Below are 13,641 nucleotides of genomic sequence, written 5' to 3' on the forward strand. Positions count from 1 at the left end.
CCCCAGGGAACATCAAGGGAGACACCTGGGGAAGTGCAGAGGATAGGGATAGCTGTGGGAGGAGAAGCTGTTCTGTGTCTCTGATGATGGTGCCAGCACCCTGAAGGAGCAGCCAAGACAGGCGCTGGAAGCACACAGGTCCCACCCTTTTCTGCTGTCACATGGACTTGGGACACACTTGCTGCCACAGGTCCAGCAGCCATGATGCAGGAACAATGGAGGGCCATGCACTGGTAGGGAACGGCCTCCAGCAAGAGCAAAGCAGGATCCTCTGGCAGCAAAGCCTGAGCTTGTGAACCGGGCCATCTCCTCTGCACACAGCAAAGTGCTTCCCTCCACCCCTGAACGTCTGCCAGCTTTTCTTTAGTGCCGGCTGCATCTTCCTTTGTTCCAAGCAAGTCCAGGATTTAGTTTGGAAGCTCATGTACGTGTCTTTAAGGGGCCTGCATGCAGGAGAGGGATGGCACCTGCAGTGCAGGGCTTGTGTCCCATCAGAGTCTCTCTCTCACGATGGCACCAATGCTGCTGCCTTGGGACGCCTGACTGTGGAAGGCGAGTCTGCCCTCAAGCACGGCCACTGAAGTCAGTCAGGGGCACAGGCTGCAGCTGAAGCTGCCAAGCGTCGCTGTGAGGCTGGCAAGGCAAGAGGAAGCCATTGTGGCCAATTCTGCTGGAGCCTTTTGCCCAGCCACGTGCAGCTGTGCCCACAGTATGGCCCCGTTTGGCGTCCCGGCTGGTGCGGATGCCTTGTTGAGCTGGTGCCGGCATTGGGGCTCCTGCTGTTCCTGTGCACGCTCTGGTGCTGTTTCTGTGGCGTCCAGAGCTGTTTCGGCAGCAGCGACTCGGCAGCCCTGCTCGAGGAGACATCGCCGCCCTCCCCATGGTGGCAGCAGCTGTGCGGGCCCAGAGCTCTGTGCCAGGGGGGCCTCGGTCACAGCCCCGTGGCCTGGGCAGCCGCGGGGGCCCGGGCTGGCCGCCAGCCCTGCCTCTGCCCACCGCCCCTTCTTGGCAGCAGCCAGGGGCCGTGCCCCAGCAGGGCTCCCCGCCCTCCTTGTCCCCAGCCAGCCCAGCCTCGGCACCTCGGGGTGCTCCCCACCCTCCTGCTGAGGCCCGGCCTTGAGGGCTTCTGCCGCAGGCCTGGGAGATGCTTCGGGGAAGCGCCAGAGCAGCCGGGCGGCAGGAACGAGGCGGCTGCCTGGAGGCTGCTTATGGCCTCTGACAGCCACTTCCTCGGGCCTTCCCACCACCCCAGCCCCTCAGGGGCCTCCTGTTGTTCTGCCAAGGGGCAGAGGCGATTTAAAGGACACAGCACCGGGAAGAATGCTCTTATTTTACTGTGAAATTAAGGAACCGCAAATGTAAAACGATACATTCAATAAAACTAGGGGCTTGGATTTAGCAACAAGCAAAAATAAGCAAGGTAATGCACCTAATTATTACTATCCAAGAGAAAGGAGAGTGATTTAGAAAGATGCATCACCAATTGCCTAAATACCTTGCCACCATCCAGATCCGCAGTCATTGGGGAGCCCCGTTTTGCAGCAAGGAGCTGGAGAACCCTTCCCGTCAATTGGGAGAATCCTATGGGTGCATCTACCCGTATGTGAGGCCTCCAAATTTGCCCCAAATGTGGATCCAGCTTTTAGAGGCCCAAATCAGGAAGTCCAAGCGACTTGATTGTGTTTTTAGTCTGGAAACACCTGGGTCTGATGGCACACTTTGCAACCAGCAGGGGCCACAGCTTGGCCAGTGCCCAGGCCTTGCCTGGGAGGGTTTCCCCTCAAACACCCTGCAAACAAACCTTTATTCATGTCAGCTGGGGAAAGTTTCTTAAATTATCCATTTCTTGCAGATAACTGTACACGATTATGGGAAAGTTTCTAAAGCAGCCCGTTTGGCATTAAACAGCTAGCATAAGCATCTTTGTCATCTGTTTTTAGCTGAATAATACTGATGGTGTTAGTCACAGATTGGCCAGGGTTCATCTTGTAGGTCAGCTCCGGCTGAGGCCTGCTGCTCAGGCCTCAGCACATCAGTCGCTCCTCTGACTTACAGGATGAATCATGGTTGTCAGATTGCCTCTGCAGTTGTTGCATATGGGGTTGGTGGATCTTGAGGTGTAGCTGCGAGCTGCCTTCCCTGTACTGTGTGCTGGATGAGTCGTACAATACAAGGAAAGAAACAAGGAATAAACAGGAAGGTAGCAGCTGCACTGTTCCGGTTTGGCCAAATTTAGAAATATATCCTCTGAGAGAAGGCACAACCACCCCTTCCCCCCCCCCCCCCCAGCATTAATTTCTGGGCACAGGCAGCGATATGGTATACACATCATAAGGTCACCCCAAGACATTCACAAAGGGAAAGGAGAAAGGGCCCCTTTGAGCCACAGACTCCCTGGCAGCCACAAGAATATATCTGGTTCCCAACATTCCCATGTCTGGGTTGGTACATGGGCTAATTTTCTCATCTCCCGAGTTGTCTGTTTTCCTACTTTTCCATTGTCATCAATTTGTAAGCGACAGTTGGATTCATTTTCTTTCCTGCAAACTCCTCCTTCTTCTGCCGGTAGTCTAAAACCCCGCGATGCTGGAAAATCGCATTCCGCGTTTGTGTGGATTGGTCGGCCATAAGGTCAGGGGCGGCAGCCCTCTGGTTAGTTATTATCTCCGAGACAGCTTGCAGTCTTATTATCCAATTCAGATTATAGGCAGGTTCTCTGGCCCCTGACACCAACTGGCTAGGGCTCCATGGAGCCACTCCATAATGTTGTAGAACTCTCTCAAGTGGCCATTCATCATGTCCCCATCTTTGGGAGCTTCCCTTACTTAGGGAGGTGTCAAGAGACCATGTTTCTCTGACCAAATCATGATATACTTTGACTCTGAGCGCTGTCCCCTGACTTTGTGTCCATGTCCCTGATGGGCCTATTGTTAAGGATGTGCAGTGCATCAGTGAGATGGGTTCTCCACCAGGACAGGTGCCCATCTCCCAGGTTTCTCCACTGCTCTTTCAACAGCCCATTCATTCGCTCAGGTAATCCCACAGCTTGGGGATAATATGGTGTGTGAAAACCCCACTGAATGTTTTTCTGCTCAGCGTACTGCTGAATGAATTTGTTCTGGAAATGAGACCCATTATCTGTTTGACTGGGTAATGGCATTCCGTAATACAGAATTATTGTGTCTATAGTACAGATGGTGCTGTGCTGAGCGGCCTTCTCACAAGGATGGGCAATCAAATACCCAGGATATGTGTCTATGGCAGATATATTTACACCCTCGGTCCTGGGGTAGAGGTCCAATGTAATCCATTTGCCAAGTTGGTCCAGGCAATTTTCCTCTCCCCAGCTGTCCTTTTACAATGTTTGGCACCGGGCGTTTGTACATATGTTGGCACATGGGGCATTGAGCAATTCTAGTTCTACTCATATCGAGTGACATGGCAATGCCGTGCTCTTGAGCCCACCTGTAAGGGGCTTTTTGTCCAAGGTGCACACATTTTTGGTGTGCACATTTTGCCAGGCCTTCGTGATCCTCCTTTGGAGGGAACTCCGGTCTGGCTTGGGAAATCTTTGCCCGGTTGCCTGCAACAGAGTTATAAAGTCACTCTAAAGTGTCTGTGTCACTATGGACATCAACATGAATCACAGTCACATCAGTTCTTTGCACCATTTCCCAAAGGTCACTCCACAGTTCCTTTCCCCAGACCTCTTTGGAGTAGATTTTCCAGGCTCTGCCCACCCATGTTGGTAGCCACAGAGCGAACCCATTTAGCTACCGACCAAGAAGCAGTATAGGAAAGGCATTCTCCTAGATCTTCTTGTTTTAAAGCCATATCAATTGCATAGAATTCAGCATATTGACTGCTTTTCCTCTCTCTGATCATTTCTAAAAACTTTTCTGAATGAGGATGGTCAGCTACTGCTTTCCAAAACCTTTTCCCTCCTATATATTTAGCCGACCCATCCGTAAACCAAGCATGTTCTTTTTCCTGTGGCGTTAGTTGATTTGAAGGCTTTTCCCACTTCCCTGGAGATTCTCTCTCAGCTGTGAAGTTGGCCCTCACCTCTTGGTCCCTCCCGGGGGCAGCTGCTATTGGCTCATGAAGAGTGGCTATCCGCCCCGTTCCCACCTTGGCCCTATCCCGAATATACCACTTCCAATTTACAGTACCACACTCCGGAGCGTGCCCAATCCAATGGGCTTTTGGGGACCTTCTGACCCACTGCACTATAGGAATTTCCGGATGAAGAGCCACTTCATACCCTATGGTAAGTTGTTCTGTTTCCATCAGTGCCCAATAACCTGCCAATAACTGTTTCTCAAACGGTGTGTAGTTGTTTCCTGCTTCTGGCAACTTCCTCCCCCAAAACCCTGGGGGAACCTTTTTCTTTCCCTGTTTCTGCCAGAGGCTCCCATCAGTATGTGACCCATTTACAGGTACATTTAACTCAACTTCTCCCTTTTGCATAGGCCATAGATCTAAAGGCCTTTTTGGCTAATAGCCTCTTTGGCTAATTCAAAGGCAGCCTGCTGCTCACTTCCCCATTCCAATTCCCTATTTCCCCTGGTTACTTTATGCAGAGGGGTTGAGATTTGTCTCAGATGCAGAATATGTTGTCTCCAAAAGACGAATAATCCAATAAATCTTGGTGCCTCCTTTTTATTTGGTGGCACAGCAAACTCTAAAATTTTCTGTCGGGCTTTGGGGAAGATTTCCCGATGCCTGCATTGCCACTGAATTCCCAAAAATTTCACTTGAATTTTGGTAGGGTTAATTTCCCAGTCTTTGTTTCCTATGATCCACAACTAATTCAAGGACTTGTTGCACTTCCTCCTCATTGCTGCCCTGGACCAAGATGTCATCTATATAATGAATGAGTTGTGTATGAGGAGTCAGTTTGATTTCATCCAAGTGCTCAGCCGCTGATGACAAATTGTTGGGCCGTGCACACATGCCTGGGGCAATGTGCTGAGTGTGTAGTGTCATCCCTGCCACGTAAAGGCAAAGTGACGCCCCTGCTCCTCAGCAGTGGGTCCTGCAAAGAAAGCATTAGCCAAATCAATTACTGCATACCAGGTTCTTCCAGAGTGTTCCTGGATTTTTTCTATTAAAGTAACAATATCTGGTACAGCTGCTGCAAGAGGTGGCTGTGTTTATTTGATTCTCTAAAGTCCACGGTCATTCTCCATGACCTGTCACTTTTCTTGGCAGGCCAGACAGGGTTATTCCAAGCCATTCTAGTGGGTTTTAAAACACCCACTAAGTCTTTAATTGCCGGTGAAATGTCTTCATGCCCCCCTGGGATTTGGTACTGCTTCATGGTTACCAATTTAGCTGTGGCAGGAATCTGCACAGGGGGCATTTTCACCTGCCTGACTAAAACTGGCCGGGCACTGATATAAGGCTTTGTCCCAAACTGATATAAACCATTGGATAAATTTAAAGCCAGTCCCATTAAGATACCAATCCCAACTATATATTCAGGGACCAGGACAATCATAACTGAATGCAATCATCCGGGAAGGTTCCCTAGTTTCATTTTGATTTGTGTTTGCACAGCTTCAATTTGTTTCCCCCCACCAAATCTGTAATAATCACTGGTTGTCCTTTAAATTTCTTGGGGTTCCCATAAATGTAAAGAGGCCTCCGCTCTGGTGTGAATCCAGGCTTTTACAGTTTGTGAGGACCAGTTTTTCCAAAGTATCTGAAGCTCCATGGGAAGCCGCCAGTCCTTTTGTGCTGATTGCACGGGAGCTTGGCCATTATCTCATTCTTGTTTAACATGCTGAACTATTTCCCTAGTGTCTTTCCAGGGATACAGGTCAGAATAGGGTCCCCAGCCCTCCCTCTCCCCCAGAACAGCCGACCCGCTCGCGGTGGGCCCTCCGCAAGCAGATGTGAAGTCCCGTTGAGGCTCTGGGGGTGCCGTAGGCCGAGTTGTTCCCGTATTTTTTGCTTTAGCATTCTGCACTTTCTCGCTAGGTTTGTGCAATGCTCTCTGTTTCTGTGTCTTCCATAAATCAGGAGCTGGGATCCCATCAATTTTATCGTGAGACACGCTGGGGAGATTGACAGCTGGATTGACAATCTCTTAGAGAGCAAGGAGGACTGTATTGCACTGATATCCCTGTGATCAAGGGTATTGGCTTGCACTGGGATGTACTGGAGTGCAAATGGCAACGAATAACAAAAAAATGCAGGTGCCAATATTGTCCTTGTCAGTTTTGCTGAGCTTAGTGCCTGCTGTTTCTGCTTGGCCTGTCAGTCAGCCAAGAACCAACGTGTGAGTTACCCTGGCCAATGCAACAGGGCAAGATACTCTGTGCTTAGCCACTGCTACTCCTGACAATCCTCTTTCTACCGGCCTTGTTGGCTTGCCAATAGGTGACTGGCCAAAGCCTAAGGCAGTTAGCAAGCTTTTACAATCACGCAATCACGCTGATGCTTGAGATCAGTGGGCTTCACACCTTCCCCGGGCAACTCTTGAGCTGCAAGAAATAGAGCTTTTAGGATCTGTGAAAATAGGCCTTTGTGCTAAATTTAATTACTCTGGATCTGATCAGTCCAAAGTATGGGATGTTTCTCCTAACCAACCCATATTTGCAAATGAAAGTGCCTGGTGCAATTCCAGTTCACCACATATTTCACACTCTACTACTGTTCCTCTGGCTTTGCCTCCAGGGGTGTTTTTTATTTGCAGAGACCCGAGCATGGGCTGCGATTCCATCACACATCAAGGGAGGTCCTTGCAGCTTAGGACGACTCTCACTGTTAACACCTAACACGTAGCTATGATTTTACAGCATAAACTACGGAGAGGAAAATGCAGCACCCGTGTGTTTGCCCCTGATTGTGATGACAACACCAAATTTTGGCCATCAGGTGCTCGATGGGCTGTTTCCTTCCTTTCTCCACAAATAGCAGCTGCTAAAGCCCTGGGACTGTTAAACAAGTTAGGATGTTGGCTAGCTTGGCAGGCTAACACCACTTCCCTTGCTTTAGCCGGATTATGAACAGGTGTCGGTTCAGTAAGGCACGCTACACTGCAAAATAGAGCTGCCATTGATTTTTTGTTCTTAGCACATGGACGTAGATGTGAGGATTTCAATGGAATGTGTTGTATGAATTTGTCTGATCTTTCAAAATCTATTCATGCCCACATTAAAGAATTACAAACAAGCGTGTCAAAATTGCACGAAGAATCAGAATCTGATTGGCTCAACAGTTTGTTTGGCAACTGGCAAATTGCAAGATAGATCAAAAATCTGCTTAAAATTAGATGCCTGATCCTATTGGTTATTTTTTGCATCCTGCTCATTGTGCCGTGTTTATTGTCTTTTTTGCAAAAGTATAGGAGAATGTTTCACGAAGGATGTCTGGACTTCAGGCAGCTCTCCTGAAAGCTGTTTATTGCATAGGCGAAGTTACAGCAGCTCAGGGAGTGGGTATCCAGAGCCAGCCCTACAGCTGCCAGCTCCAGCTGTAGACATACCTGAAGCCACTTGCTGTTCAAGTTACAAAGCATTTTATACTTTTCTTTGCAGAGTATCTTAACACATAACAACCAATAAGCACCATACACAATACCTTTACATTTGCCTATAGCCTATCATAACTACTACCATCACCATATTATGGTCATTATTATCCAATCACAAGAGTAAGTTACAATTTAAGCTTACAGTGGAAAATTCTTAGACCTCTCTTCTTCTTGCTACATCAACATTTCTTGTTTGCCTGCAATAGCTCTCTATTTGGTAAAGACATGTTTTCTATTTACTTATGCTCTTCTTGAGACTTATTTACTTGGTGAAAAACAGGTCTTTGTTTGTAGTCACATACCTTTGTCCTAATCATAAAAATCTCCTTCCAACTCATCTCCAACCTTTGCCTTCTCAGTTACTCAGCGATCAGTGTTTCAGCAAAACATCTTTTAGTCTATATCAAAACTTGCTTTCATTTCTAGCTCATCCTCAGTTTCTACATTCAGAGATCTTTCTGCCAAGCCTACATACCTTACCAAACTTTCTTACCAAACTTTCGTCCTCTCCAACAAGAGAGAGAGAGAGAAAGAGAAAAGAAAAAAAAAGGCAACGAGAGAAAAGGAGGGAGGGAGGGACATGGCAGGACATCCTCCTGCCATGACTGACGCTCCTCACGGCCCCTCACAGCCCCTCACAGCCCCTCTCAGCCCCTCTCAGCCCCTCACAGCCCCAGGCGTGGGCTCCTCCCAAGGAGAAGGGGTCAGGCCCTGCTTGTTCTCCTTTTATTTCGGGCACTTCACAGCAACGAGCACAGAAAGGCTGAACCGGAGCCTTTCCCCAGCGTTTCCCTCGGGGTTAATGCCGAGGCCGAAGCTCTGTGCCGGCGCTGGCCCGAGCGCGAACATCCCTGCAGCCCCCGAGCCTTTGCTGTCCCCCGGGCCCGTTCCCTGTCCCCGAGTCCCGCCCGGCTCTGGCAGCAGCAGGAGCCGCAGCGCAGCGGGCGCCGGCCCGGCCCGGCCGGGGCTCCCGGGCACGAGCAGCAGCAGCGCCGGCCCTTCCCGCCCGCTCCCGCCTCGGCTTCCCAAGGGCTTTTTCCAGGTGAATTCTGGAGCAGAGCAACCATCACCCCCAAACAGCCCCGATTCCTCAGGGCCCGGCTGTGCTGCCCTGAGCCAGCCTTCAGAGAAAGGAAGGATCGGGTTCCAGCGCTGCTCTCAGCACGGTTTTACTCCCCCTGAGCTGACAGCACGGGGCTGTTGTTGCCTTTGTCTTGGGAACTGGAGATCGCGGCTACTCTTGCCCCTCTTCTGGTTGCCACCTGAATTTTATCAGGAAAACTGCAATTGCCTCTTTTGATCAGCACTACCCACGGTGCTTTCGTGACAGTGAACTCTGTATTTTTGTCACAGGCATCATGATTAGCAGAGACTGAAATGCTCACAAGTCCTTGAGCACTCAGTTGAGGGGAATTGAAGCCATCCAGACCACAGTCACAGTGCTCAAACACAGCCCTGTTGCTGGTGCTGTTGAAATAAAATCAGCTTACAGAGCCCATCTCAGAAATTGCCTGTGGAGTGGCAAAGAAAACTAAGAAATCCACCAGGAGGAAGAGAAAACAGAACTTCTTGACTCTCTTCATGGCTTCTTCCCAGCAGCAGAAATGGGAGACGCCCAGAGCTGTTTGCAGCTGCTGCTGATCCCAGCTGGAGCCCAGCCTGCCGCAGGGTCCCAGCGGAACCGGAGCCCAGCCCGGGCAGCTCCCGCAGTGTCGGGAGCTCAGCGCACGCGGGGCCAGGCCCGGAGCCCTGGGCACGGCCGCCGATTGCGGGGCAGCGGCGCAGAGGGAACGTCCTGCGGCCCAAACCTCCTGCTCCTCCCACACAGCGCCCATCGCTCTCCCCCTCCTGCTCTCCCAGCACGGCACAAATTCCAGCTGGGAGGAGGCTTCCCAAGAGAGGGCTCGGCTCCTGTTTCAGCCTGAGTGTTCCTGCAGAAGAACAGGGCATCTTTCAGGCAGTTCCACAAGCTCAGGGTTCTCATTTGATGAGGAATCTGGCATGCAAATGGCCTTGTTAGGAAGGATAAAAGCAGAGGAAATGGATTAGAAATTATTAGAAAAAATTATCCTTCTTCTAGACAAAGCTCACCAAATCATTCTCTGCATTTCTCCTTTTCAGATTATTTCAGTGTCTGAGAGGTCCAGCTTGCATGAACTGATTGTGCTCTTGATTTATACCAATGCAAGAGATGTAGACTGATCTAAACTGAACACAGAAACAAAGTACCTCTGTCAGCCCATTTTCATGTTCTAGATCACTTTCCAGATGCCCATGGAGATGTGGGAATGATTATCACACACCTCTCCATTTCTGGCTGCAGGCTCTGGGGATTCTTTGAGTTCAGCCAGGGTTGCAGTGCCTAACAATTCCTGGTTCCACCTCCTGGTTTCTTAGGTTAGAACAGCCACAATGAAAACCTCACCGATGGCACAACTGCCCAGCCCACAGGGAAAAGAAAGGACAACTTGTAAAGTTCTCCCAGCATTTGTCCTGCTTTGCTGCAGCAGTCGTGCTGCACTCACAGTGTGGGAAGCCAAGAGAAGCTGCAGTTGGGGGCACATCTTGTGACAGGAGCTGCACCTCGTTCTCCCGGAAAGGTTCTTGAAAAGAGCAGACAGGACTGTGGAGAAGATTCCCAGAAAACTGAAACAGCTTTCCAGAAGTGAAATGAAAATGGAAAGAAACAATCCAAGGTGTTCTCCTCTCTATTTCTGTGCTCCCCTTTTCCATGTTTCACTGCTTCTCCATCCCATGAATTCCAAATGGATCTCACCTCTAAGATCTGTGCCTTAGCGAGTTTTAGACACTCTGAAATATCATGAGCTGCACACAGTTTGCCTTCCCCCGTTTTTATTGGAAAGCAATGCTGGAGACAAAAGTGCAGAGCTTGGGTGGGACGCGAATTCTACAGGCAGGGAATGTGGCCCGGCAGTGTCTGACCCTCAGCAGGGGCAAGGCACAGCAGCAGCCGAGGGGATTTCTCTGCCACCGTGCAGGAGCGAGGACTCTGGATCAGGGCTGGACACGGCAAAGTTCCCGTGTTCGCACAGACTCAGGGGCTGCCCCCGGGGAGAGCGGGCTCGGCCGTAGGGAGCGTGGGGCGAGCGGGGAACGGACACTCGGACACGCGGACACGCGGACACGCGGACACTCGGACACTCGGACAAACGGCCCCGGCGCTTCAGTGCAGCGGCAGCAGCGGCAGCAGCGGCAGCAGCGAAATCCGAATCGACTCAACAGACTCTCCGTTTCTTGCTCTTGCTCCTCCTCTCCCTCTGTTCCGCACCTTCTCCCCGCCTCCTCTTCCCCGTGTCCCCCTCCTCTCCCGGTCTCTCCCCCTCCCCCTGCCGGGCCGGGCCATGCCCCAGGCCCGCCCCCGGCCCCGGGCAGGGCCGTCCCCTTCCCGGCCCCGGGCGTCCCGCCGCGGTCTCGCCTCCGCCCGGCTCTCGCCGTCCTGGCTGTGGCGCTGCCGGGCGGGCATCGGTGCCCGGGGCTGGGGCGGCATCGCCACCCTTTGGCTCCGCCTGTCCCGAGCCCGGCCCCGGCCCCGGCTCCGCCCTCGGCTCCGGGCCCGGCTCCTCCCGGGACCCGCGGAGGACACCCGGGGCGCGGCTGCTCCCGCCGCCTCCTCCGCTGCGGCTTCCCCGGCCCGAGCTCCGCCGCTCGGCAGCGCGGCCGCCGGCCCCGAGCCGCCGGTGTCCCGTTCGGATGGGGATGCCCGGGCCGGGGCGGTCGGGGGGCGGTCGGGGAGGAGGACGAGGACGAGGACGAGGACGACGAGGACGACGAGGACGACGAGGACGACGAGAAAGACGAGGAGGACGAGGACGAGGACGAGGACGAGGACGAGGAGGGCGGAGAAGGAGAAGGAGGGTGCAGGAGGAGGGCGGGGGAGAAGGAGAAGGAGGGTGCAGGAGGAGGGCGGGGGAGAAGGAGAAGGAGGGTGCAGGAGGAGGAGGGCGGAGGGGGAGGAGGCCGGGGCGCGGCGGGGCGGGCGGCGAGCTCAGCCCGCTGCTGCCCCTTGCTCGCAGGTGGCCCTCAAATGCGTGCCGCGGGACCGCGTCCGGCACTGGGGCGAGCTGGTGAGTGAGCGGGGCCAGCGGCAGAGGCGGGGCGTGCCGGGCGGCGAGGAGCCGGGGCCCGGCGGGGTGGGAGCCGCCGGGAGCCCCGGAGGGAGAGCGGGCGGGGGTGAGCGGGGGGCGCAGAGCGTCCCGGGCTGGGTGAGGGGTCCCAGAGCCCCGGCACGGCCTCAGCCCCACCGACGGCACCGTGCTCCTCCCGCAGCCCGACGGCGCCCGTGCGCCCCTGGAGATCGTGCTGCTGGACAAGGTGTCCACTGGGTTCCGTGGTGTCATCCGGCTCCTGGAGTGGGTTGAGCTGCCCAGCAGCTTCTTGCTGGTGCTGGAGCGTCCGGAGCGGTGTCAGGGCCTGTCGGGTTTGCTGGCGGAGCGGAGGTTCCTGCCCGAGGAGGAGGCGCGGGGGCTGTTCGGCCAGGTGCTGGAGGCCGTGCGGCACTGCACCAGCTGCGGGGTCCTGCACCGGGACATCAAGCCCGAGAACATCCTGCTCGACCTGGCCACCAGGCAGCTGAAACTGATCGACTTTGGCTGCGGCGCCTTTCTCCAGGACACAGCCTACACTCAGTTTGCAGGTGAGCCCTCCCAGGGGATGCTCCTGGGCATCTCATGGCCCAGCCTGGGTGTAGTAGCACCGGGGCTTCCCCTCATTGTTGCCAGGATGGGATTAATTCTTGAGCCAAGTTGCTTTTGGGTGGGGCTGGGAGGAGGCAGTTCCCGGCCCTGCCGGCAGCCTTCAGCACCCACTCTGCCCTGGGCTGGGGCTGGAGCGGGGGCAGCCAGCCCAACAAAATCCCTCATGGGGGTAGCAGAGAGGGGGGTCAGACTCCGTGCACCGGCCGGTTTGGTGTGCAGGCGAGGAAGGGCCTGGACTGCTCCGCTGCCCTGGTTTGCCTTGGCTTATTGATGTTTCTTGGGGCATTGCAGGCAGGGAGGAGAGTGGGTTTTCCCCACCACTGGGTGGGTTTTTCATTTGCATGTCATGGTTGGGCCTCCCCAGGGCTTCCGCTGCCCTTTCCCAACACCAGCGGCCTCTTTTCCAACACCAGTTTGTACACAAGTCCCAGGTGCTGGCAAAAGGGCAGCGGGTCATCCCGTGTGCCACTGGTGTAGCCCCTGCGTGCCCAGGGATGCTGGGGCGAGGCTCTGGGAGCAGCAGCATCCCCTGATGGACTCGGTCTGTGTTCCACAGGAACCCTGTTGTACAGCCCACCCGAGTGGATCCACCACCACCGCTACCACGGCGAGGCAGCGACGATCTGGTCCCTGGGCCTCCTGCTGTACCACCTGGTGGTGGGGAAGCACCCGTTCAGGAGGGGCCAGGAGATCATCTGGGGGCGGATCCTGTTCCCACGATGGCTCTCTCCCGGTGGATCCTCATCTCTGCAGCACGGGGGGAATAGCAGGGCTGGGAGCCAGCAGCGGGCTCAGGAGCATCCCGCTCTGGCAGCTCTGAGGAGGTGGCACATGTCCTGCTCTCCTGCTGCCCTCCAAAGCACAGAATGCATGGGCAAGTTTAGGCCCAGCTCTGGGCACAGCCAGCATGGCCTGGGCACGGGAACGGGGGGCAAAGCGGGCGGGATCCTTCTGCAGCTGCCTGGTGGTTTCTGGTTTCTGTGCCCAGAATGTTCTTAAGAGGTGCTTGTCCATGCAGCCCTTGGACAGGCCGTCCTTGGAAGAGCTCTTCAGTGCCCCTTGGCTGCAGGGTGTTCATGTGCCCTAGAGGATGGCAGGGACCCACGGGCACAGTGTGATCCAGGGGCCTGGCAGGTAACAGCCCCACACATCTCTTGGCAATCAGTGGCAAAGCAAAGCAGACTATTTTGTCCTGTCTGTAGCTCTGAGCAGGGAGCATCAGAAGGGAACACGCAGCTCTTGGGCTGCAGCTGAGCTGGAGGCCTGCTCTGGCAAGCACTGGGGGCCACCATCCCCCCCTGGTTTTGCTTGTCTGGTTCATTGATGGCTGGGGCCCTGGGCAGAACCCTGAGAGCCTGGTGTGGCCCCAGGGAAGGAGAAGGA

At 54.2% G+C, this 13,641-nt stretch overlaps 1 protein-coding gene and 1 pseudogene across 1 annotated transcript; one reads left to right on the plus strand and one right to left on the minus strand.

The window, feature by feature from the left end:
• LOC138102473 (zinc finger and SCAN domain-containing protein 2-like) overlaps window positions 1–13,641 on the minus strand; it is a 64,075-nt pseudogene that overhangs the window by 24,572 nt on the left and 25,862 nt on the right.
• On the plus strand, window positions 4,246–13,345 carry LOC138102520 (serine/threonine-protein kinase pim-1-like). Its single transcript, XM_069000220.1, has 7 exons — window positions 4,246–4,270; window positions 10,915–11,419; window positions 11,496–11,628; window positions 11,831–12,197; window positions 12,815–12,991; window positions 13,124–13,127; window positions 13,243–13,345. Exons 1-7 carry the CDS (start codon window positions 4,246–4,248, stop codon window positions 13,343–13,345), a joined length of 1,314 nt encoding a protein of 437 aa, XP_068856321.1.

The sequence above is a fragment of the Aphelocoma coerulescens genome, unplaced genomic scaffold, assembly GCF_041296385.1.
Source record: "Aphelocoma coerulescens isolate FSJ_1873_10779 unplaced genomic scaffold, UR_Acoe_1.0 HiC_scaffold_77, whole genome shotgun sequence".
Lineage (NCBI taxonomy): Eukaryota > Metazoa > Chordata > Aves > Passeriformes > Corvidae > Aphelocoma > Aphelocoma coerulescens.

Bases quoted from the DNA above. Each gene is read 5' to 3' on its own strand.
- LOC138102520 (XM_069000220.1), top strand. From the start codon at position 4,246: ATGAAGAGCCACTTCATACCCTATG. The intron at 11,420-11,495 runs GTGCAGGAGGAG...AGGAGGGTGCAG, and splicing joins GGCGGAGAAGGAGAAGGAGG to GAGGAGGAGGGCGGAGGGGG. The intron at 12,198-12,814 runs GTGAGCCCTCCC...TGTGTTCCACAG, and splicing joins AGCCTACACTCAGTTTGCAG to GAACCCTGTTGTACAGCCCA.